The sequence below is a fragment of the Phasianus colchicus genome, chromosome 3 (genome assembly GCF_987193195.1).
Source record: "Phasianus colchicus chromosome 3, bPhaCol1.hap1.1, whole genome shotgun sequence".
Taxonomy (NCBI): domain Eukaryota; kingdom Metazoa; phylum Chordata; class Aves; order Galliformes; family Phasianidae; genus Phasianus; species Phasianus colchicus.
In genome coordinates, this window is record NC_143438.1 from 2,246,449 (window position 1) to 2,272,195 (window position 25,747).

General features: G+C 38.8%; 1 protein-coding gene across 1 annotated transcript in view; it reads left to right on the top strand.

Annotated features, from left to right (window-relative positions):
- The first annotated feature begins 842 nt into the window (after positions 1-842).
- Positions 843-25,747, top strand: part of ADCY1 (adenylate cyclase 1) — a 153,826-nt gene continuing 128,921 nt past the window's right edge. The window contains exon 1 of the mRNA XM_031592004.2: positions 843-1,924. Within this exon, the coding sequence (XP_031447864.1) occupies positions 1,256-1,924 (669 nt within the window). The 5' untranslated portion in view covers positions 843-1,255. The remainder of the gene's footprint in view (positions 1,925-25,747) is intronic.

Sequence of the window (25,747 nt, forward strand, 5' to 3'; positions counted from 1 at the left end):
AGCAACACTGCGAGCACTTTTCAAAACAACACTAAGATTCCCACCAAATTCTTGATGAGGCACAGCGCAGTTCTACGTGGGATGAAAATTAACTCCTGTCACAGGAGTAGCCCTCCACAGCCACTGTCTGATTTGTCCTCCCAGAAGTGCAGAAGCGCACACATGAATACGTTTTCTCATACTGTCTCAATCTCTTTACCCAAGTATTTTAGTGTCTAGGAGGCAAAACCTATAAAACCAGCATGTTTATTCATGCAGACAAGACTTTATTTCTCAAGGGAAAGAGGAGTCACCTATCTTCATATATCATATACTAATATTTCTACGTATATTCACGCATTTTTCTATTTTTTGTATGCAGTTTTTCTGTAATTCTCTATATATTGATGGGTGTGCAAGCGGGCAGAAAACACAAGACTGTCAGGAAACAATTGCAGGAATGAGGCTTGTACGGCTGCCTAGACGGAGGGCTCGGGCGTTCCGCGGGAGCGGGCGGTCATCACGCAGCTCCCGTGCCGTATCCCCGACGTGCTCGGTTTCCCAAGCCAGTGGCGCGCAGGCGCCTCTCAATCCCCGGCGAGATGCTCTCGGACGTGAGAAGGGAATCGCCCTGCCTTTCTCTATCTCCTGCTTTTTCTCCGGCCTCGCTGCCCTCTTTTCCCACCGTTTAGCCCGGTCTCCTGGCTGGATTTCATTTTTATCTCCTTGGGCTTTTTTTTTTTTTTTTTTTTTTTTTTTTTTTTAATGCTGTCTACCCCTGGGAGTCCGTTTACCACCCGCTCTCTTTAGGTCCTGCTCCTCCACACAGCTGTATTTAAAGGGAGACCCGCGTGTCTATTATCCCCCGCTCCCCTGCTTCCACGTACCCTCTGCCCCCACCCGTCACTCCGCTCGATTTCAAACCTTCGGATGGTATTTTGGTGTGATTAGGAGATTAACATCCCTGGAACACCAGGAGAGGAGGAGGAGGAGGGGGGAAAGGAGAGAGAGACGGCACGAGTGAAGCTGTCCTCCCGCCGCCCCAGCCATCCTCGGCTCCTCGGTGGCAGCGGAGGGGGCGTTTTCAGGCGCCGTTGGCTGCGGACGGCGGCTGCGAGCTGCGCCCGGTGCCCGCATCCGCGGAGCAGCGCCGGCGAGAGCTGGAGGAGGACCTGCGGCCGCGGCTCCTGCTCGCAGCCCCCCTCTCTTTTATGAGCAGCGAGGCGGAGGAGCGGCAGCGGAGGACAACAGGAGGAGCATTTCTTCCCCGGGGTTTATGAATGGCAATGATATGGAGGAAATACCGTTTCATAAAGTCAAGACCAAGAGGAAGAAGTGCTTCCACTGCTGCTGCTCTCCGCCTGCTGCCGCGGTGGCGGGAGCGGGAGCCAGGCTGGGAGAACCTCCTCCTCTGCTGCTGCTGGATGCCATTGCCTGTGAAGATGAGTTCGACTGCAAGGAGCTGGAAGCTCTTTTCCAGAGCTACAACCTGAAGCTGGAGCAGAAGTCTACCCTCAAAGCGCTGGCCGTTCTCATCGTGCTCACCGCCAGCCTGGCCCTTGTGGAGCTGCTCTCTGGACCCAGCTTGACCATTTCCAAAGGCTCGCACCCGGTGCACTGCATCATCTTCCTTTCTCTCTTCATCGTCACTAACGTCAAATACCTGCAGGTCACCCAGCTGCAGCAGATCGTCAAGCTCACCTTGCTCTTTAGCTTCACCTTCTCCTTCCTCTGCTGCCCCTTCTCGCTAGGCGCCTACGGCATGGAACCCCTCAGCGCCCCGGAGCAGGGCATGTGGCAGCTCATGCTGGTCACCTTCGTCTCGTATTCACTGCTCCCCGTCCGGACCCTGCTGGCTATCGTTTTCGGACTCGTGGTGTCCGTCTCCCATCTCATCGTCACCGCCACCTCCGTCAGCGCCAAGCGGCAGCGGCTCTGGAGGACGGTGAGAAAAGGCCGGGCTGGGCCGGAAACTGCAGCAGGGCAGAACCGCGCGATGCGTGCCCGGCAGGTAGCCGGGAAGGCGCCGAGCAGCGCGGTGCTTTCGGGGGTGGCGGGGGGTTCGCTCCTCCTGCGGGGCGGCCAGCCGGAGGGTGAGCCGGACGGTGCCCGGGATGTCTCTAGCGGGGAAGGGGACAGCGAGCCCCGATGCTTCAGGCGCTGCCTGTAGCTACCGAAAGTTTCCGGGAGACAGGATGGATATGGGGATTCCTGGAGAATAGGACTGTCGTCTTGGTAGCTCGGAAGTAAATGAGGGTTGGGGAAGGGCAGCATTTGCATCTGCTGGGGCATGTTCGGGAGCACCTCGTGCACGGTCGGTGCAAATCCAGTACGTATAAATGTACTTGAGTCAATACAAACTTGGAATAGGAAATAAGCTGCATGTGTCAGTAATGCTTTTTTTTTTTTTTTTCTCTTTCTTTTTTTGGTTCATATCCCCTCTGTATAAGCCTTCATGTCCATAGGTCATCTCAGGAGGTCTATGCAGAATCGATTCAAAATATATGGGAAAGCCAAAGGAAGAAACCCACCTCATTGTTCTTCCAGTGAGCCAAGCATTCCCATTTTAGTTTCTCCATGGCAGCTGTTGCCCCCCTTTCCACAGACATTCCCTGGTATGTCAGTGAACTTCCTAGCAGTTCCTTTCCCTCTCTGAATTAACCCAGAAAAAAAAAAAAAAAAAAAAAAAAAAGGAAAAAAAAAAAAAAAAACCACCCTCATTCTGCAGCAAGGATTTTCGGAAATGTGCTGCTACACTCTGTTCTCCCTCCCCCGTGTAGCTATTTATAGCCCTGCAGGGCTTTCTCCAGCTCCAGTGGCCTGATGGGCTGCACTGGCAGTGGGAGGAGAATGAAAGGATGCACGTATAGGAAATGCTGGGCCTGGGAGTCAGGATTTGCAGCTTAAGGCTGGTGACTGGGAAAGAGAAATTGAGAGTTTTTCTTCCCTCTTTGGTATTGCATTGGTTTTGTTTGCCTTCGGGAGAAATACATGGATTCTGGGATGTAGATCAGTGTTAAATATCAAATAAATGCATAATTTAAGTACATGGTACATTACTTCTGCTAAACTCTGGCATTATTCTCTGTGGACTGATAGGGCTGCGTTGTGATGCTAGGACACACACAGTGCAGACATAAACATTGCAATAACATTGCAAATTCATGCACCTTTGTGCCCAGGAAGGAGAATTTACACTACAGTGTGTAAATTCTCCTTCCTCCATGCATGCATATGTGCCCTATAGTGGCATATGTACACATACTGGAGATATACCCAGACATTGAGATATGTAGGATTATTTATGGCTTCACGCTGCTGAGCTGCTGGACAAAATAAATTCTATATTTTAAAGGGGAAGAAGGAGATAAGCTGAGCTTTATGATTTACCCAGATAATCTGATGGTCTATTTTTAAATGCGTGATTTAGAGTTTCCATGAGAGGGAGAGCTGATGAAATGCAGGAAGAGGAGCCTTCTTCAAAAGCATACAAAAGGATACTAAAAACACTAAAATATATCTCTTTAGGTAGGATTGGAGATCAATCTTTTTACTAGAGCGCTAATTGGTCTTTGTGGGAGCCCAGGCTATCCATGCTGCCTTGAAACAGAAACAGATTTTCCTTGATGCTCGATGCGGCTGTTCTAGATGAACAATGTAAAGAAACTGACAATAATATCTGCTCTCTAACTTAGCTAACCAAAGGCCTTAAATAGAACAATTTTAGAGGAAATCTGCTGTCTTTCTTTCGTCACATCAGTTTAAATTCAGTTATTCAACAGACAGTAGACTGCCTTTGAAAAACACAAAAGTATTCAACTAGCTACTGATGTAACACATGTACTTTTCTTCTTCATCATCCTCTCCTCCCAACTGAAGTAATTTCTGTAATTTGTGCAGAAGTATGAACAATACATTTTGCTGGTAACAGGTGGCAGAAACCAGCTCCAAGTCAAGTGAAATAACTGGTCTGTAAACTTCTATCACACAGAATTGCACAGTCTTTTGCTGAATATTTGCAAGCAAAATGTCTTCTGATTTGAAGACTAACCCTGTGTGTAGAAGGACACTTCTCTTATATAAAAGTTGTTTTACGTTTCCCGAAGAACAATTTCAAAACGCTGGAACATTTAACAGTCATGTGGAAGCCACATCATCTAAATTTTATTTGCCAAGAGCGACAGAAGCTCAAGGTTTTTTGCTAAAGGCTGGAATGGGTGCTTTCTCTCAGTCTGGATCTGCTTTCTATCACTGGATTTTATCATGACCATCCTTATGCTAAAGCCACTGTATGCAGTCATCCTATTAAGGAGACAGGGCAGCTGTATGCAGAGATGAAACTGCATGAATGCTTGTGCTCTTTCTCCCAGCCACATGCCTTCAAAACTCAACTGAAGGGGTGAACTTCAATGGTTAAATTAAAATCTATTGTATCCAGAAAGGCACAAGCAATAGCACCAAGTGCTGATACGAGTGTCTTTTAAGATTTTTGGATAATTCATGCAGGGAACAAATTTTCTTATTATTTGAGCTTTATTTTATTATGTTTGAGCTTTATTTTATATTTATTTTTTATATTTATTTATTGTTTATTTATATTTATTATTTTATATTTATTTATATTTGAGCTTTATTTTATTATGTTATTTGAGCTTTAGTAGAATGCAGATCTAGAAACATCCACTGAAGTTTAACTTTCAAGTTACATCAAAACCAGGCTTTTTGTGGTGTTTCAAGTTCAATCCATTAAAAAATGGACTTGGGTTATGCTACATAAGGAACTTCTACATGCAGATCTTTGGATGTCAAAAGAAAGCCTCACTGGCTTCACCAGTGCTGAATCAGAACCTGTGTAGGTCTTGTGGAATCCTTAAAATTAACATTTATATGAATGTACCAACACTTCAGCATGTTAAAATCGATAGCTCAGCTCATTATAGGAAAAGCTTGTTATGAGGTCCATGTTGTAGAGCACATATGCTTCAAGCATGTGTGAGTGGTCTGTGGAGATCAGGGTCTCCTTTCTCGTAGATCACTAGATATTTTGTTCTCTCAGAGTTGAAACACAGGATAGTGGAGAAGTGAAAAAAGAGGAGGAACATGAGTGCAGGGAGGTAAAGGGAGTTGGGCAAATAATGTGGCAGAACTTGAACTGCTTCTTTCCAGCCAGTGGCTGGTTTCTACCCAAATGGAAGATTCAAATATGCTAATCTGTGTTGATTTCCTAAGGTAAATACAACAGTGGTTAAAGAATATCAATCGTTCATAAAGTATTGTACACAATCTTGGCCAAATTTGAAGTAGGTTCACAGCAAAAGGTCTGCTGACTTCAAAGCTGGTTTTGTATATTGTGTGACATTGTGGTGAGGACTTAGGTAATGTATATAACTGATAGTTAGTTGGACTTTTTCATTTGATTTGAAGTCATCAACAAGATGTTTATGTCATGTCTTTTCTTGGGCAAAAAAGTGAGAAAGTAGTCACTGGAGGCTAAAACTAGAGATGAAAGTTTAAGAACTTGGAATTCTCATTCTCTCCTCTCCGTTCCTCCTCTGTTCTCATCTCCTCTCTTCTTTACAGTTGTCTCCTCTGTTCTTTTCTGTTCTGTTCTTCTCTGTTTTTACCTCTTCCATCAGTTTATGCCTTAACTGTTGTCACAACAGGTCGTTACTGATATGTGAACTGGAATCTAGGTGTGGGTTTTTTTTGTTGTTGTTTTTGTTTATTTGTTTGTTTTTCCCAGCTGCTCACAGATGTGCATGAGGTACTTCAGAAAAGTTATGGAAAACTCTGCCCCAAGGAGTTTAATCCATTTTTGTTGTGATGCATCAAGTGAGTGTTAGATACATTAAGGGCAGATGGAGTATGGCTACCAAAGGCTGCTCACAGAAGTTACTCAGCTGTGGCGTGTCCACAGTTTTGTGACTTACCATTAAATAACTGCTCTATATCCCTCTTAATAGTGTCATTTCCTTCTTAAAAAATAAAAAATAAAAATATATGTGTGCATATCTCCGGAACATTCAGAAGCAAATCATAAAATGGCAGAATGCCATCACACATAACATAAATCTTCATGAAAGAGAAAATCTCTTGTGAAAACTGAAGTTGCATCTTGAGTAGCAAGGAGCAGAAGAAATAAAAGGGCAGGAATAGTGAAATGATATTTTGTTTTCAGTGGTGTGGAGAATTCAAAGTTGTAATTTTTTTTTCTTTTTTTTTCTGGCTGCATTTAAAACTGCTTTGATGCTTTTATTTATCTGTTTGCATGATTAAAGCTTTTATTAATTTTATCAAGTAACAAAATCATGGCTAGAATATGAAAAGCGTGAAATGAAGGAAATTGGTAAATTATTTAAAAATAATTTGTATTATAACAAAATTTAATTTGGCACCTTAATTCCTTGCAGGTTGGCATGACAATAATCTGGAATTTCTCTAGGAATTGTCACATCATTGTATAGTTAATCATTTTTATTAGTACTTAAAATATAGTTAATGAACACATGGTTGACAGAACTCTTTATCTCCACACCTCTTTTTCTCACACACAAGGCTGAGTCTAGCAGTCTAACAAAAAGGGCTGCAATTCAAAGACAACTGAACTGCATCTCATTCTCTCCTCTCCTCCTCTGTTCTCATCTCCTCTCTTATTTACTGTTGTCTCCTCTGTTCTTTTCTGTTCTGTTCTTCTCTGTTTTTACCTCTTCCATCAGTTTATGCCTTCTTAACTGTTGTCACAACAGGTCATTACTGATATGTGAACTGATAAATGAGTACAGAATAAAATAAGCCTTTATTTCTCCTTTTGTAAAATGTAATAACTTTTCACCTCTCAGTTACATTTGTATTAATTCAGATTTAGAAGCCTGAAAAAATAGGTAAATCAGATGATATGATAAAAGGTTGCGATACATGCTAAAACAGTAGATCCTGGAACATCTTTCAGCATGGATGCTAAACCTCCGTGAATAGTTTGCAAACAGAAATAACTGTTAAGGACAAGCAGTTGTATTTCTTAAGTTTCAATGACCCATTAAAAGCGATTCAAATATCATCACTTTAACCGTTTACAAAGGGGATCTAATTATTTACATGATAGCAAAAGAAGGAAAAGGCTTTTAAAAATGACTAGTAGAAAATACAATTTGTTTTAAGATTTTGAATTTTTAAAGATTTTTAATACAATTTTGGGCACTCTTAAATGCCCCAAACTTGAAAAATTACCTCAGACTCTATAAAGTCGTTTTATATTAATATCTGCTATGGTCGACTCAAGTGAGTGTAACACATGAACACATTATTTCTGGAGCTGTAAGTGTGATCCCAATTATAAAAGAGACTGTATTTTTGAGATGAGAAATCAGTGAGCTTCACACATTAGTGTGGAAATGTTGCATGAGTAAGTCATTTCTTTCAGAATGGGCCAAAGCTTGTTTCTCTGCATACAGAATAGGTAGTTTCTATCATATGCTATTACTTTGGCAGTACTTGGTTCCAAATACCTGATTTAAAGGGAAGATATTAAAAAAAAAGAAGAAGAAAAGAAAAAGAAAAAGAAAAAAAAAGATAGTAAAGCTAATACCTCATAATAATCTGTGCATCTCAATAACAGTGAGTCCAATCATAGTCAAGAGCAGAAGTAGACTTACAATACATTTAAATTCACCTTGCGACATCTTTAATTTATTACACAGTTCTGTAGTTGCAGGTATTCAAATAAAAATGTCTTACAGCGTGTTCTGTAAATGACAAAAAGCACCTTGCTGAGAATTACTGATGCAGTGCTTTAAAATGTGCTAGTAATATATCAATAAACCAGTCTCATTTTGTCACAGTGTCTCAAGAAAACAGTGATTACTTGTGATGCTTGTATTTAAATCATTATTTTCCCATTGCAGCTGAGAGAATATTATCAAAAGATAAGCAAGGGATTGCTCAACAACCTTGTACATCAAATTCTAGTCTGAAATTCAGCTTACCTTATTACTATTTACTGTTGATGGCATGGAAATGACTACCAAGTGTCAACTTAGATTAACTTCTCAACTTACTTCCTGTTGTACCAGCAAACAAATATCAGGCCTCTGTTAGATATGGAAAAGAAAAAGAAAGATGACTAGAAAAGTAGAACCAAGATAACTTTCCAAACCTCATATGTCAATCACTGCAGATGGCAAGTCTCCTGACTGCAGTTCTTCAGGACAAGGATTTCGTAAAGATGAGAGATTTAGACTTCATTTAAACATCACAAAGTCCCAAGGAAAAGTTTAAATGGCTTTCATTTGCTCAGGGCTGAGCCATAGTGTCATTGTTTCCTGTTTTTGAGTTCTTTGAGGTGAATCTTTCTTCTGATCTCCATGGCTTGGGTTAGGATAAAGGAATTAGGAGTTTGATGTTACAGTTAAATGACAGATGTTTATGAGCCTCTTAAACTTCTTACAAATGTATTTGCTTCAGTAACTTTGTTATTAACTGTGTAAAATGTAGATAAAAAGTAAGTTTTGTTTATTCAAAGGAATGGCATGAATATGCATAATGAAGAATAGCTATTCACCTTCATATTTTCCAGTAACAGCTGGAATTGTTTCACTTCTTCACAGGCAAACTGAAGCTACAAATATGTTTTTGAATAATTTTTCCATCAATTTCTAGAATAATCCATCTATAGTTTGTACAATTTAATAGCTGTAATAAATACATGCTCAAGGTATGATGCTGAGATACAGAAATGGATTTCTGCCATAAGCATAAGTGTATTGTATTTTAATTCTGAAGCTGACACATAGCTAAGATAACTAAGCAAGGTGAAATCTGAAGTGAAGGAGACGGTCCTTACATACATTTTTCTGAAGAGTTCGTTGTAATTTCTGTCTGATATTTCTGGAGAAATCTTGACAGCCCTTTTAGATTCAATACGTTTGTTTCCCTGTAGAGAGTTTGGAGTTACTTTTGCTGCATGACGTAAAAAGGACAGATGTAAGATGAGTGTACTCAGCCAGGTTGAGTGGGAGCTTGAGCAAGTCAGAGGTTAGTAAAACCATAAAAAAGAGGTGAAACTGCTCTCTAACCCCATGATAAATGATGGTAATTCCCAGAAGCTCCTTTACACACTTTACACACTTCTAAGTTAGAGGAATCTTGCCATGCACATCACTGCCTTTTACCTCTATCTTTGTGTTTGGCAGCACATGCTTGAAACAACAAATCAAAATGATCAAAGCATATATACAAAGTTTATGTGGTGAATTTAGGTTGCTTTGTTTTATAAAATACTATGCAAAATTTCATTTGCCTTTCTCTTGTCTGCTGTCATTTGTGAAACTTCCACTGTGCTATTTTACATTTGAATATAGCAAATGCTAACCTAAAGTATGCAATTGCCTACACAAAGATAGAAAAGATTTATGCTGAAAATTTTTGAATGAAGTAAGCTGCCTGGTTTCTATATATTTTTTTCTCCTTCTCCTCATTCAGTTTTTCCCTTCCAAAAAAATGTCTCAGAAGCTTCTTAATTTCTGCATTCTATCAGTCTACTTTCTATTTTCTATCTTTCTATTTTCCTGTGTTCTTGCACAGACTTCTCACAGATTTTACTTCCATTCATCCCTGAGCATTTCCAAAACTGGAGGGATGACCCTTTTTGGTATACTTTCTGGATTATCTGCAACTCCTGCTTGCACAACATCCTCAAAAGAGGAACTCCTTTTGGTGCAGTTTTTATTCCATACACTTCTGAGGAGTGAAAATTGATGTGGAAGTAAGAAAAAATCAAAGGATATTTCCTCCAGTGTTCTGCTTCATCCTTGAATAAGCACTTCAGTCAGTCACTTCAATTGTGAGTTTGCTTGAGTATAAAAGTCAAGATTCCTCTTTAGGCCATTTTTTTTTTCAGTATCTGAAGGTAGAAGAGCAGTAGGAAATAGCTTGGCTCTTTCTGCACAGTGTTTTGCACAATTAAATTTCTGAAATTCTGATAGTGGCTGAGGGTTTGGGATGTTTGTCAGTGCTGAAAGGATTCTTCTGAAAAATAAAGCACTCCCTGCAGCTAAATGTTATGAGCGTTTTGTCAGTTGAGTGTTTCATCTAAACTCAAGTATTTCTGCCTGCTTAATTTTAGCTTTATTAATTTTATGCTTTTTTTTAAGGTGGTCTCTTTTACTCTGTGATTACACTGTAGGTCCTAACCTTATGGAGGTTTCTGAATGAAGCCTCAGGGTCATTCCTGAATGTGGTAAATAGAGTGACAACACTTCAACTGCTAGTGCTTCCTTTATTTCTTCTTCTATTTAGTTAGAAGTTCTTTGTGTAACCCTGATGAATAAACGTAACATCATAAGTGTATTCCTCTTGACTTTCTGTGCACAGTTTTACAGTTTTTGTTGCTGTTTTCTTGTTGAAACCTATCATCAGCTAGAAGGGAAAAAAATGAAAAGCACACACACATTTTCAGACTGTTTAACCTTCTTGAAGTCAAAGGTATTGGTTTTTTAGGGAGCGGGGAAGAGTAAATGCTGACAGTTCTCATCTTCTGAAGCTTTGATGCAAATCTTAAAAGCTTCTGGGACAAAACAAATTGTGGCCCTTTACAAATGTGGTTTCCAGGGCAACCGAAGGCCCTGCTGTTTCATAAACGCTGTGCTCCCAAGCAGAAGCATTTGTCTGTCAGTTGGAAGATTATTTTACATCTAAGCACATTCATTTTAAAATCATGTCTCCTCATAAAAAAATACCTCGATCACACTAATTTAGGTCAGGATTATTGGAAAGTGTGGCAATAAAATGTATTTTACACTGTGCTTTTAAGTGAGGTGTGGGTAAATATGATTAGCATGATGCAAGAAAGCTGGAGAATTTCCTTGGATGTTGTGACAGAATCCTGCATCCAAAAGGGTCTAACATGCAGCCCTCTCTCAGTGCCTCTTCTCTGCTGCAAGATCAGTTAATTCCTAGGGGAGGCTTTATTGCTGTTTGCTTATGAAAAGGGTGATTTTTGTTGTTGTTGTTGACAGAATATATTTGTTAGCTGTACTATGACAAAGTTTATACTTTTCTATGACACCAACATGCGTACTTTCCATATGGAAAACATAATTCTCTTTATGAGCTTCTTTCAGAAACTCTGCATGCAGTCATGTACCATTTAAAGAACATTTTATTATTTTCAGTGACCAGCACCATTTTTTGACACTTTCGCTTTGAATCAAATTATTTGATCTGCATTGTGATGATAGACTTCACAATCTGATCACAGCATGACAGACTTCTTTTTTGCATACTGGCTTAGCTAGATTTAGATGAATTGTCGGTAGAATATATTTTTAACTGTGCCTAAGGTAATATGTGTGCCATGTGATTGGTCTTGGTGAGATTTAGAGAACAGGTACTGTGGTAATATTATGTTTTTCCTGTGCAATTTGAGAGGGGCTTTTAGGCAGAGCAGTTTTGGAAAACGAATCAGATCTTGTCCTCAGATGTATTTGCATAGTTCTTCCTGATTTCTTCATCAAAAGCATTCATGCATATCTGAGTACTATACAAAACAGTGACCTAGATTACAAGCCTGTATGTGTATTCAATTTAGTACATTTTGAAGAGTTTCACTAATTTTAAGTAACAATGCAACTTTTTTTTTTTTTTTCCTAGACATTTCTGCATTCTATCTGTATCTAGTGAAGTTAGTTCACACAAGGTTAGAGACTTGATTATTCAGTTGTTTGGCTTTTTTTGTGTTCATGCTTCCATCCATCCCTTCTTCTTTCTCACTTTCCTTGATTCTCTCCCCAGGACTTTATCTTTCTCTCCTTTAAGAGGCTAGGGGAAATAAAATAAACAATATAGAGTTTTTTCTTCATTTATTTTCTTCCTTCAGGTACAACTGTTCATTTCACTCTGTTCACGAAGGCTTCTCAGATAAGTACCACACTGGAAAATCTGTAAAGAACTGTTCAGGGTGGAATCTTTGACCTGTAGGAATGTGTTCTATGTTTGAATTCAGTGGGGATTTTAGTTAGAAATGTCTAAGGAAAAGTAAGGTCAGATTTCAAAATTTGCTCTTCTACCCTTTTGTTTTGTTTTGTTTGTTTTTCAGTAAAGTAAATTTCTAAGGCCTGAAGGAAATATTTAAGTTTTTAAGGTTAGCACAGAGAAGCAGTGACCTACTAAGATCTCATCGTCAGACTCTTCAGTAAATGAAAGGACATTTAGGTAAAGATGTGTGAAGTTATCCTCTACTCACTGTTATGAATATCCTTAACTCATTCTTCCCTTTAGAAATAATTTAATACGTAGTGATTATTATATTATTTATTGAATACTACATTATAAATATATTCATTCAGACTGGAACTGTGAAGCACAGGTCTTCACAGGTATATATGTTTCAAAGCTGGACTTAGAGGTAAGGCATTACATATATACGTAAGTTGCTCTGAAATTAACACCTTGTATTTATTTCCATAGAAAATGCAGATTAAAAAGAGCACAATAACACTATTTGATAGAGCAAGTTCTCAGCTACAAAATACTATTTTTCAATGTACTCATCAGCATTACCTATGGGTTTTCACTAGTGATGAAGAACGTCCTGATGCTGTGCCTTTAAAAACCTGTATAGTTGTCTGGAATGTGGCTTGTCTTACATGTTGCCGTTATCACTGCTAAAATGTACCAACCACTGCCTCACTGTGTTAATATCCACTGATTGGTCTCCATAAACATTCAACAAGCATCCATGGATGTCAGTGGGAGCAATTGTATTTTGCATGGGGTGTTTCAGTTACAGACCTTTGCTTCATATGCACTATCATGTCAGACACCATTTTGTCATAGCATTCTGCACAACCAGGCTTTTATTAGATGTTACTCTGAAAGCCTTGGTTACTGATGGAAGGTCTGGTTCATACTGAAGCAGGTTCTAAGAATGGGCAGAAAATTATGTTGGTGAGGTTTTTTGTTTTGTTTTGTTTTTTTTTGTTTTTTCTCCAATACAGCTCAGTATCATAGACTTATTAAAGTTGCAGAAGAACCTCTAAGATATTCTAGTCCAACTGTCAGCCCATTGCCACCATGCCCACTCTACCATATCTGTAAGTGTCACATCTACCTTTTTGAAAACCTCAGGGGATGGCATCTATACCATCTCCCTGAGCAGCCTGTTCCAATTACTCACCATATTTTCTGAGAAGAAATTTTCCCCGTTATCCAAACTGAACTTCCCTTGTCACAGCTTAAAGCTCTCTTGTCCTATCAGTAGTTACCTGGGAAAAGAGGCTAACTGCTGCCTCTCTACAATCTCCTTGTCAGGTAGTTGTAGAGAACGATAAGGTCTCCCCAGAGCCTCCTTATCTCCAGATTAAACAATCCCATTTCCCTCAGTCACTCCTCATAAGACTTGTGCTCCAAACCCTTGGACGTGCTCCAGGGCCTCAATGTCCTTGTTGTAGTGAGGGGATCAAAACTGAATACAGAACTTGAGGTGCGACCTCACCAGTGCCAAGTTCAGAGACACTTCCGTAGCCCTGCTGGCTGCACTTCTGATACAAATCAGGATGTTGTTGGCCTCATTGTCCACCTGGACACGCTTCTGGCTCATGTTCAGATGGCTGTTGACTAGCATCCCACAATTTCCTTTCCACAGCTTTCTGGCCACTCTGCTCCAAGCTTGTAGCATTGCATGGGTGTATTGTGACCGAAGTGGAGGACTTGGCACTCCATCTTTTCGGAGTTCATAAGCTTGCCTCAATCCATCAATCCAGCCTATCCAAATCTCTCTGTGGGAACTTCCTACCCTCAGGCAGATCAACACATCCTCCTAAGTTGGTGTCATCTGCAAATTTGCTGGATGGTCATAGAATCATAGAATTACTCGGGTTGGAAGGGACCTCAAGAATCATCAAGTCCTTGATGCACTCATCTAGATCATCAGTAAAGATATTAAACAGGACTGGCCCCAGTATTGATCCCTAAGGAGCACCACTTGTAACCAGCCACCAGCTGGGTTTAACTCCATTCACCCATCTATCAAGTGGCATTGGCACTGTCAGATCTCGGATCTGAAGCATACAGAGCCTACGGGCTCTGAATTACAAACACATGTAGATTGAAAATGTTCAGTGTGCTCCTGTTGCCTTGGAGGTTTACTAAACACAGCAAAGTGGAAGAGAGAGAGTTGAGAAACTGCTTCCTTTCCTCTGCATTTGGTTCCTAGGGAGACTTGACCATCCCTGTTCCTTGACAGAGATGTTTGGGCTTCCAGCTTGGATCTGAGGTGGATAATCCTTGGTGGCTTATGCCATAGAGGCTGTTATATAATAATTCTCCATCTGTGCCTTATGAACTTGTTTGGACACCTTTGATGATTGCATACAAATCCATTCTGGAAATGTCTTAGGTGTATAATTCAGACTGAAACATCTGAATGCAACTCTCTATGATCTCAGCATAGCTGATCCTCTGAAGCTAGGTATTCATTCCTGCAATGAGGAACACAGCAATGCAGAAAGCACTTTGAGAGCTAGACCTTTTGAATCACGTAGGAAAGTTGTGGAAGCTTCACAGGACTTAGTTCCTGCTGCATGGCCATTTGAGTCATGCTGCTGTACTAACAAGCATCTTCAAAGGGACCCCAGGTTGGTGATTCCCTATATATGCAAATGTACACTGTATACTGTAGAACCAGACAGCGTGATATTGGCTTCTGTTAATTATTAGACTGCAGCAAGATGTTATGTTTCAAAGGTCAGTACAAGAACCACTGATATCAAGCAGACAATCAAAAGTGCATACTAAAATTGTACCAGAGTAATTGTGCAACTGTTTGCTCAGGCACAGCAGTAGAAACTTACTGATAGATACTTAATTATGAGAGCCTATCCAAACACGAGAGGTTTATGTATATATTCAGCAGTTAAGAATTGAACTTTATTTCCTGATCCAGAATATATTTACCACCATGTCTCTAGTGTCTTTTAGAAACCAAAAATCTACACTGTACTTTTTTACACTTTATTAATTCTGTGACTGATTGTATTTATTGAATAAACGTATAATCACTGAATTAGTACTGAATTGATGCTGAAAATATATTAAAAAAAAATAGACTTTTATTGTGGCCATATGTTCAGTAGCAAGAGAAATACATCTTGCTACGCTGAGCTCTTATGCAGAGGAGAAAGACACAATCAGATGGAAGCACACAGATAAGTGCTTTCTCTGTTACCAGGAGAGATCTCATGGCTCAGCTATCATGTGGTTGTAACTGCAGAGCATATGTTTTTGTTCTTAATCACACTGACAAGAACAACCAATACAGCATCAGGGTTAGGGATTTCCAGAGCATTATCAATTGCTGAAGATAGAGCATACGAGAAGCACATGTGAAGTTTCCATGCTAAGAAGTCTATTGAGTCTGTAGGTGTGGCTGAGTTAAGCTGCTATGGAGATGTTATAGAGATTAAATGCGTTTTCAGAATTTTATTTGTGTGTGCCTAAAAGCAGTATTATGGCTCTTGTACACCTGAGACTTCCTTAAACTATGGTACAGAAGGATGAAATACACTGTAGGTTATCTTAAAATAGAGACTGTTCCTTAGTTGCCACTACTTGATTATCACAGAATCACAGAATGGCCAGGGTTGGAAGGGACCTCAAGGATCATGAATCTCCAACCCCCCTGCCACACGCAGGGCCACCAACCTTCCCACCTAATGCTAGACCAGGCTGCCCAGGGCCCCATCCAACCTGGCCTTGAACACCTCCAGGGATGGGGCATCCACAACCTCTCTGGGCAGCTGTTCCAGCATCTCACCACTCTCTCTTCATGTTAGTAACCCTTACGAAAATCAATGCCATGCAGAGAAATATAAGGGAAAGAGAGAGAAAGGCAGTGTTTAATCAGACAAGCAAATCAATAGCCCAAACCCTTCCATTTGTCTTTCTCTACTACTTTTTCAGCACTTTTTCCAAGAAAAGTAAACTTTAAACAAATCAAAACACAACAACAACAACAAAAAAAAACTACAAAGGTGTGGATCAGGATTTCCTTGAGCTGGGCAGTCACTGCCTCTTCCCACATAAATCTTACATTTTTCTGATTTATAGTAAACAGTAAATATTAAGATTGAAATACAACAGAAATCAATATCATTGAAGCAATCGTATCATTAAAGCATCCATACTACCTTAAGGTATAAGTCTGTACCTTTTGAAATAAGCTGATTTCAGGGGAGGTACAGGACTGTCACCTGTGTTCAAAAACTGTCTCCTGGAAATAATTCTTACCAATAATTGCTAGTTACTGTGATAGCATGTCCCTTTACCTACCTCTGAAGATAGCTTTTGTCAGTTGACAGTGAGTTCTTCTGGCCATCTTGAGTAGTTTGTTGTGTGTCTCGTGCAATGATTTGTTCAGTGAAGTGTTTCTCCTCAGCTCAACAAATGATCACAGCTGCATGTATTAAATACAGATTTATAGAGCATTAAGTGAGGGATAGGAAAAGAATTGTAGTGGAGAGAAGAAAAGGCGAGCTCAAACATAAGATTATAAGAGATGCATATAACAAGACAGCTACATGTTGGAGGACTGCAGTGTTCTGCTGTTTTTCTGCTTGAGATAAAAAGAACCTCATTTCAGGTATTTTCTTTCTGTACGATGGCTACAGGAGATATTTACTCATCTTCTAGAAAAAGGAAGTCTGTACTTCGTATGTATGACTATGGAATTACTCACTCACTGGCTTTGTGTCTGAATATCTAGACTTTCATGTCATGTTTATCTTCGTGGAGATTATGGTCAAGATTATGGTATTTTTAATTAACAAATAAAGTTTTATTTTATGGCTTATTATTCACCTACAATTTTATGTTTTCATCAGTGCGCCCAGTGATTCTGTTTGTACAGCTGTTTTGTAGAGATTTTTGTAGAGATGCCCATTCTATTGGTTGCAGCCTTTGGAAATTGTCTCCTACTCCTTTATATTTTTTTTTCCCTTTTCTATATGCTGAAGAAGCATGATCTCTCAGAAAAGTGAATTCAGCCTCTCAAATTACTTCAGGCTATGAGAAACCATGCTCTCTGATCTAGAAAAGTAGCACAGATCCCAAAGAAATACCAAACTTACACAAAACTATGAGTCTGCTAACAGACAACCAAAATAGTTCTTTTGCATAACTCTGGTAAGAAAAATGGTTTCCAGGAGAGTTATTAGAGTTAGGGAGTATGGTTAGATCTTGGTTGGACTCGATGATCCCCAAGGTCTTTTCCAACCTGAGCAATTCTATGATTCTACAATTCCATGTCAGTATCAGCCATAAAAAAAGTTCCAAATAGACCAATAAATAAATAAATAAATAAATAAATAAATAAATAAATAAATAAAAATCTAAACCAAACTGAAAGTGCCTTAATAACGGATAAATATCAAAAGTGTACTTGGAGGTAAGCATGTTGAGGGTTTATTTTATTTTACTGGTTTGTTTTAATTATTCCTGATTTCACAGGCAGCTGTGAAAGGATGAGTAACTGTAGACTCTAAATTATCTTGAAAGATATATTTCATCTGTTTGATTGTTTTATCTGCTTTCCTTTTACACCCCATTAATAATCAAGCCTACACAACGAACATCTCAAAAAGCTGGAAAATGCAGAAAGAAACTCTACAGGATCTACACCTTGTAAGCTCTGTAAAATCATAGAATGGCTTGGGTTGGAAGGAATCCCAAGGATCAACAAGTTCCAACCTACCTGCTGCAGGCAGGGCCACCTTCCTCTCTCTTTCTCTCACAGTCAACACACTCAGCTGGCACTAGAGCCACTTGTTGGCTTTCTTTGTCCTCGTCCTGAGGCTTAAGTGAGGATGAAGATGGAAAAGTAAGGAAACACTGCAACGTGCAAACAGATATATTAACTCAAAAATCAAAGTCGTACAAAAGAATAGAAGATTTTGTTGTAGTCATTGAAATTTTTCTGACTTGCATTTATTTGCTTTTTTTCCCCATATGTGTTCTCTGCTTTCTCATAGTCTATAAGTACCTTTCACACCCTGTTTAGTCACCTTCTTTCTTGTTAGTCAGAACTGAGATATAAGATCTCATTTACTTCTGTTCTTCCATCCCCTTCAAAAGGAAAAGAGAAATCCTGGAAATATCATACTATTTACTCTCTTTACATGATTTTCTTGGTTAATATATTATACTTGTTTCCCAAACCTGTATTTGTGCTGTCTGAGTAGATAATAATCACTGAACAACTGTGTCTCGCTCATTTCTTCTATACTGGTTGGTCCAGTGAGATTGAAGTTTGGACTGGCTCTTAGACCCAGTTATAATTCTGCATAACTACTAGTAAGAAATGACTGTTTGTCTTGTCCATAATCATCACACAGTTACCACTTACAAAGATGTGAAGCTAAGGACTTAATTAAAAATCAGAGAAAGCATGTCAACGGCTATTTTGTATGGCATGACATCACAGTGTTAGAATCTCTTTCTTTCTTGGAAAGCTGTCGAAGTATCACAGTGAAAGTGGGCAATAGGGCATGTCAGTATGAAAATCTGGTTTGAGTTTTAATTATAAATAATCAAAGACTGTTACAACCAAGTTTTACACTTTGTATGTTTTGTATTTCGCAGTGAGAATACTTTTTCAGTCATTCTAACTTGAAATTAGGAACATATATGTGTGTGTGCCTATGAATACAGATAGAACACTTGTATATATCTTGTATATTTTTGGAATGGAAAATTTTGGAAATAAGTTTAAATTTAAACTTCTTTAAGCAGGTTAAGATAGTCCATTTATCTGATAAGTGAAGCAAGCTGGAACATAGGAGGTTCCACATAAATATGAGAAAAAACTTATTCACAGTGAAGGTAAAGGAACACTGGAAGAGGCAGACCAGAGAGGGTGGGGGGTCTCCTTCTCTGGAGACATTCAAAACCCATCTGCATGCATTCCTGTGTGATTTAATCCAGGTGTTCCTGCTCCAGCAGGGGGGTTGGACTAGATGATCTTTTGAGGTCCTTTCTAATCCCTCATATTCTGTGATTCTGTGAAATACAGTCACTGACCTACATTCTTGAGGACTTTTTTTTTTTTTTTAAATTGATATGCTGTTCTAACTTTAAAAGAATCATTAGTGGAACGTATCTGGCAGGCTAATTTGAATTTTAGATAACTCAGAATTATTAATTATCACGTTATGCCCAGACAGAATTCTAATTTCTGTAGAAAAGTATCTGGGTCTTTGCAGCATGAAAGGAGATAGCAGAAGACAACTATGTAATGTGGGCTGAAAAGGATTTGCTCTCCTATGGGTTTCCTACTGTGCTATTTTGAAGCTCCTGACAGGTTAATAGGGTTAGCCTTATTTCTTTCTCTCAGATCTACATTTAGTCTTGGTGCTTTGCCATGTTGTATCTCACTATGGAGTTTCCCGATTCCCTTCCTGTGTATTAATATACATATCTCTGCAATGAAAACATCAGGTTGGCTATACAAAATGCTGTGAAACCAAGTCTGTTTGGTTTTTTTTCCAGAGCTAACACATCATACCTCTTCACTGCAGTTCTGTGTGCAGGTAGCACACAGACAGTGATGTGCATAGCTGTCTGGTGCACATCAGCCTCTTTTTGTATCATAAGGTCAGCCAAGTTGCAAGCACATTTACACTCCACAGGAGTATGTAGTCCCAGTAGGTGTGAACTACTTCCTCAGGCCCACAAATTGCAGTTTGGTAGCTGAAGCCAGTATGTGGCAGGAAAGGAGAATCACAGACAGCACGGCACCCTCAGCCATGAGAAATGTCTGCAGTGTATTGGAACAATTCTTCTTAGACTGAGTCTTGTATGCTAGTGGTGGTGCATCTCTATTGGACACTGCAGTGTGGCAGTGAAGACATGGGTTTGATCCTTGAAACAGGTAAAACTGCTTTGGATTGCAGCTGAACGCAGTAGCACTGAGCATTTAGCTGCTTCTCCTCTCCACCAAATTCTTCAGAGGGAAAGAAAAAAAAAAAAAGGAAAACTTAGATGAGTGGAAGAAAAATAGGAATACAAAACTTCTTGGTGTTATCAGCACTGCTGGATTTAGCTTGGATGTTCCTTTCCCATACTGTATTGCTCTGTGAATAGCACCTCTTTCAGGTAGTGAAAACAGAAAGAAACTTATGTTTTTTTCACAAGCTATTCTTTGAACTTGATTACTGCACAGAGCATGGCATGCCTCCATTCCTAGTGATAGCTTATTGTGAGAAACGGGCTGTTTGACCCAATTTGCTTTTTCACATCCAGCAGAAATGCTGAGTAGGAACAGTGATGCAGTGCAAACCAAAGGGGATGACATATTGTTTGAGCTGCTGGATCCATTAAGTTGTTTTTCTCATCAGTGCTGTGATGCTTGTATCTCTCTTGGACAAATCATAGCTTGTGTAGTTGCTTGAGTGCCACAGTTGGTCTGCTTTGCACTAGTTTTATTTAATATTTCCAAGCCTGAGTCTGCCTCACAGCATAACTTCATTTCTCACCATGTTTTCCAGAGTGCCACTGCAGGATCAAAATTTCCAGAACAAAGGAGTGTTTCTCAGAGAAAGATAACAGTGTGGTAAAAATTTGTCTGCTTTGTTGTTTTATATAAAAGTATTTGTGCAATAGTTGAAATAAATACTGATGAATCAGAGGTTAGATTTCTACTCCTCGTATAGGATGCTTTCAAGATACACAATAATCTCCAGTAATTGCTGGAAACACTGATTTTACTCTTTTATCTTTTTGGAAGATTTATTCCATCTGGGAAAACGTAGATTTAGCTGTTTTACTTTTTAACTCTTCATGTTGTCTCCATAATCAGTGGCCATCTCTTTGCTAGGTAGTACAGTTAGTGGGTTAATTCCTTCTGATCAGTTCTGGTTGTTCTAGAAGAGGAAAGTTGTCTTGGTTTGCATCTTAGCTGGCTGCTACCAATATCATTTCCACTGTGAATGCTGGATGGCTGATTTTTGGTTCTTGGTTACCTGACTGGACTTTGCAGATGAAGACTAGCTAACAGCCAGTAGTTGTTTTTCTCTTCTATCTGGCTTTCAGTATTTAGACCTTTAAAGCAGGTTTTCTCCCTACTGTTCTCTGCCTATGTGCATGTTTGTAGCTGTGTCTTTTGCATTTTAATTGCAGTTTTGTGACAACAAATTTGAAGGTAGTCTCTGTAACTTCAAAATAATTGTGTCTACATTTTATGTGTCTTCAATGTTTTGTCCTTGAAAAATAATCATAAATTTTACAGTTTATGGTTTGACCCACTTTTATCAATATGGAACTTCATGCATGTATAATTCATAACAATGGTTTGAAATATTTAGAGAATTTCTGTGCAAAAATAACATATTACTTTTTAATTTTTTTTCTGCCCTAGACTCAATCATATTGTCCCTTGTAATATATTCCTGTAAAAAAATTCCCATTGCTTTCATCTAGAGGGGAAAAAAAAAATCCTGAAAACCTAATATCTTTTCTCTGAATTTTCTTCCCTGGAACATCATCTACAACTTTAACAGAAATGTTATTAAGCTTTTCTCCCTTGCTCTCTGATTCTGTGCAGTTTCTGAAAGCATTCTGCTGCAGGCCTTGGAACTTTCAGGATGCACCTCTGCTTGCTTAAATAATTGTCAACTGTGATACAAACTATTCTTTCTAATGAACTACTTTACTGTGTATTTAGGACCTTTCAGAAGAGCTTTTAGCAACAACCAAGAGCAACTGGAAACCAAATGTGGATTTCAAACTTTCCACATTTGCAGACAGTGGGCAGATGCTGCATTTGGTCCCAAGTTTGCCTCAGTTTGGAAGTTGGAGGTATTTCCCTCACATGTCTCTTTTTATGTAGGCATAATGGATGAGGGCTGTGTGGTTTGGGGACCAGATTTCTGAGACTGCTGTACAGATCAGAATGCAGATATTATTAATCTTAAGCGGAACCTGAGTTATTTTCCTGAACTGGATATTCTCATCAGAGCTGAGACTTAGAAAGAATATTAGGGTTGGGTCTTTTTTTTGTTTGTTTGTTTGTTTTTGTGTGGTTTTTTTTGTTGTTGTTGTTGTTGGAGTTTTTTTTGTTTTTGTTTTTGTTTTTTTTTTTTTTTTGCTGTTTTGTACCTGTAGTGTTAAATAGCCTTGATATTTGAAGCCCCTTTCCATATTCTTTTGCCATTGTAACTTAAATGCTGTATGCACTTTCAAAATCAGTATCTTCGTAATAGTTACTGGCCTCCCACTGGAAATTACTATGGCCAAAGTTTTGTGTTTTATTACAAATATTTCTGACATCTTCATTTATTAAATTTAGTTAGCTGGAACAAATTTCAATAGTTTATATCATGTTGCTTACTGTTGAAAAATGGGATTTCAGGAGGTGAAAGAAAAATATAATTTTCAAAGAATTCCCAGAGCCAGTTCAATGGGTAACTATTCTTGCTCATTCATTGGCACAACATCAAAAGGGAAAGTAGTACCACAGAAGTCTCTGCTTCAGCTGGCTCAGGTGCCTTGGAACACCTCACCTCCTGCTCCCCATTCACTTGTGTGAAGAAGTACTAACAAAGACACAGTGTAGTGCTTACAGAATCCGTGCAAGTGATCAATCAGTGTGACCACAACAGTATTGCACCTGAAAGGATAATCTCCTTTTAAGAGACAATTTAAATCTCTCATGCAGAGAAACTGCACTGTTACAGTTTAAAATCTCTTTTACAATTCAGACAATTCAGACAATTCAGTCTTAGTCAGAAGATAAGGTGTATTTCTTATAAAAATGTTTTACCCTTCTGAAATTAAACAGTACTGTAGGTTTTCTCTTTTTCTCTTTTTCTCTTTTTTCTTTTTCTTTTTCTTTTTTCTTTTTCTTTTTTCTTTTTCTTTTTCTTTTTCTTTTTCTTTTTCTTTTTCTTTTTCTTTTTCTTTTTCTTTTTCTTTTTCTTTTTCTTTTTCTTTTTCTTTTTCTTTTTCTTTTTCTTTTTCTTTTTCTTTTTCTTTTTCTTTTTCTTTTTCTTTTTCCTTTTCTTTTTCCTTTTCTTTTTCTTTTTCCTTTTCTCTCCCTCTCCCTCTCCCTCTCCCTCTCCCTCTCCCTCTCCCTCTCCCTCTCCCTCTCCCTCTCCCTCTCCCTCTCCCTCTCCCTCTCCCTCTCCCTCTCCCTCTCCCTCTCCCTCTCCCTCCCCTCTCCCTCTCCCTCTCCCTCTCCCTCTCCCTCTCCCTCTCCCTCTCCCTCTCCCTCTCCCTCTCCCTCTTCATCTCTATTTTTTATTTTTATTTTTAATTTGTTATTGTTCTTTGAAGCAGTTACTAGAAAAGAGCTTAGAAACACAGTAAGGAGTGAATCTTTCCCTTGTGCTTCCTTGGTGAGATGCTTCAGGGAGCAGTCATTTATGAGATGTAAAAATTTGCCTCAGTTTCTTGCCCCAGTGTAATAGTTACCATGTCTGCATGTGAATAACTGGCTATTCTGCAAGGACAACATCTCTGAGCTCCAAGGTGAACAATCCTCCCTCAATCATCCCTTTCGGGCTGTGATAGCACGTGTACAGCTACACTGTACAAAAGCATGTGATTTTCCCATGCAAGTATCAAATTATAATCCATGGTGATTCTTCTATGGTTTAAGACAGCTAACCTATTCAACTGCTTGTGCTGCATGCTCCTTTTAATGTATAGCATCCCTCATGTGGCGTTGCCTCCTATTTCTTCCCCATCTACTTTGCACTTTGAAAATGTAGCGTCCCACAGATTATTTTCTTTTTAGTATACTTCTAAGATGAGAGTTCTAAGTCAGTATTCCGTTTTAGCTCATTCCATTTTCCTCTTCCTATATTTGCTTTTAAATACATACTCATTTGGTTCTGCCTACTTTCTGTCCTTGGCTTACATTGGATTTGATTGGTTCAAGCAGTTCCTCATTGTTCCTCCTCGCAGCTATCCTTAGTTTAAATACTATTTCCTTACATCATCAGAAAAATGATGTGTACTCTTGATCTGTGTGGTCTTCCACCTTGTTAAAACCTACCCATTTATTAGTTTTGCTTCGACCATTTTTTATTTATATGAAGTTCTTTCTGTTTGCACAAGCTCATCCTGTTTCAAAAGTCTCTGCAGTTGCTACTAATTCAGTGTCTTAAGAATCCACATTAAATTCGTTCTATCAGATGAACTTTCAAGAACCCCCACGACGCAGTGTTTGAAGCCATGCCCTTTAAAGTTAGTTTTTCAGATGACTTCACACAGGGAATTAGTATCAGAGCAAAGTTATTTATTTCTGAAGGAAGAATAACTATCCCTAATAAATCTGTAGGTTGGGATTTCTTAAAAAGGGGTTGTGAATAGATGGTGTGGATATTTTATCAATGGATTTTGGGCACTAACCCAAGAGATATTTAGTGCCTCAGAACCTGGACAAGAAATTTTTTTAAAAATATTTGATGCAAAAGATTTCCTTCATTGCTCTATTCATATCAGAAACATTTTTTTTTTTTTGAAGTGTGTTATTAACTAAAAATACTAAACTAAACTAAAGCAAAATTGATAAGAATAACCAAATATGTGCAGTTTTTTAGTCGCAAATATAAATATAATTAAGATTTTTGTGTTGTAGCAAGAATTTTTCATATCTATTTTTATTCCTAAGCCTAGAGAGAGGAAAAGAAAAGAGAAAAATTGAGAGATTGTAATGTAATGTGAATTTATATTTTAATACCTTCACTTCTGGTTTGGGCATATTAAATCCTAACTATCTGCTAAATTATTAATAAGTTTTAAATTAATATTACAAATTCTCATTTTTAAATGACCCTTTACAGATGTGTGACTTCCAAGATTGTTCCTAGTGTCATCCCATAAAGACTGATTTACTTTTTTATAGATCATTCAGGAGATGTTAGAAAATATTTAAATGACTGACAAATTACAAATGAATTGGTGTTTAAAAGTTCAATCACTCAGTAATTAGGTAAGCTTTTCCCTGGGGAAACAAGGACCTTCCAAACTTTCGTGTATATTTTAGCTTCCTCATAAATATATGGTATGATCAACATGCAATGTTTGCTTTAATTACAAGACCATTTTAATTTTTTTTCCAAATACATTTACATTTAGCACAATTCAGTATGTTTCTTCAATACAGTTTCTTGCTCTTTTCATACCTGTACAGTCTTCATGATACAAGTCCTGTGAGATGGAGGAAATAGTGGATCATTTCAAAAAAGTAATCTCTATTTCTTGCTGTACTAAAAAGAAAGGCAAAACATACAAATAAAAACCCCTCTTGTCTCAGTTCTGATAAGGCTTTGCCATTGCAGAGCAGGACAATCCCCTCCCTAGCTGGGAGAGCTGGAATGCTCTCCTTGATGTACCCCAGGACGCAGTTGGTCCTTTTGACATCCAGAGCATACTGTAGACTCAACTATTCAACTTGCTTTCAGCCAGAATGCCCAGATACCTTTCTGCAGGGTTGTTCTCCAGCCTTTCATCCCTGTCTGTACACGTATTTGGAGCTGCCATGTCCCCATTGCAGAATCCAGCACCAGCTCTTGTTAAACTTCCTGCAGTTAGTCATAGTTCACCTCCCTAGTTTGTCAAGATCTTTTGGCAAAGCCTCTCTACTCCCAAAGAAGTCAACATGTCAACAACTCCTTTCAATTTAGTGTTGTTCTCAAACTTACTTTTAGTGTACTTTCACTGGTGAAAGTCACTGATGAAAACATAAAGAGGAATGGGCCGTAAAATGGTTAATGAC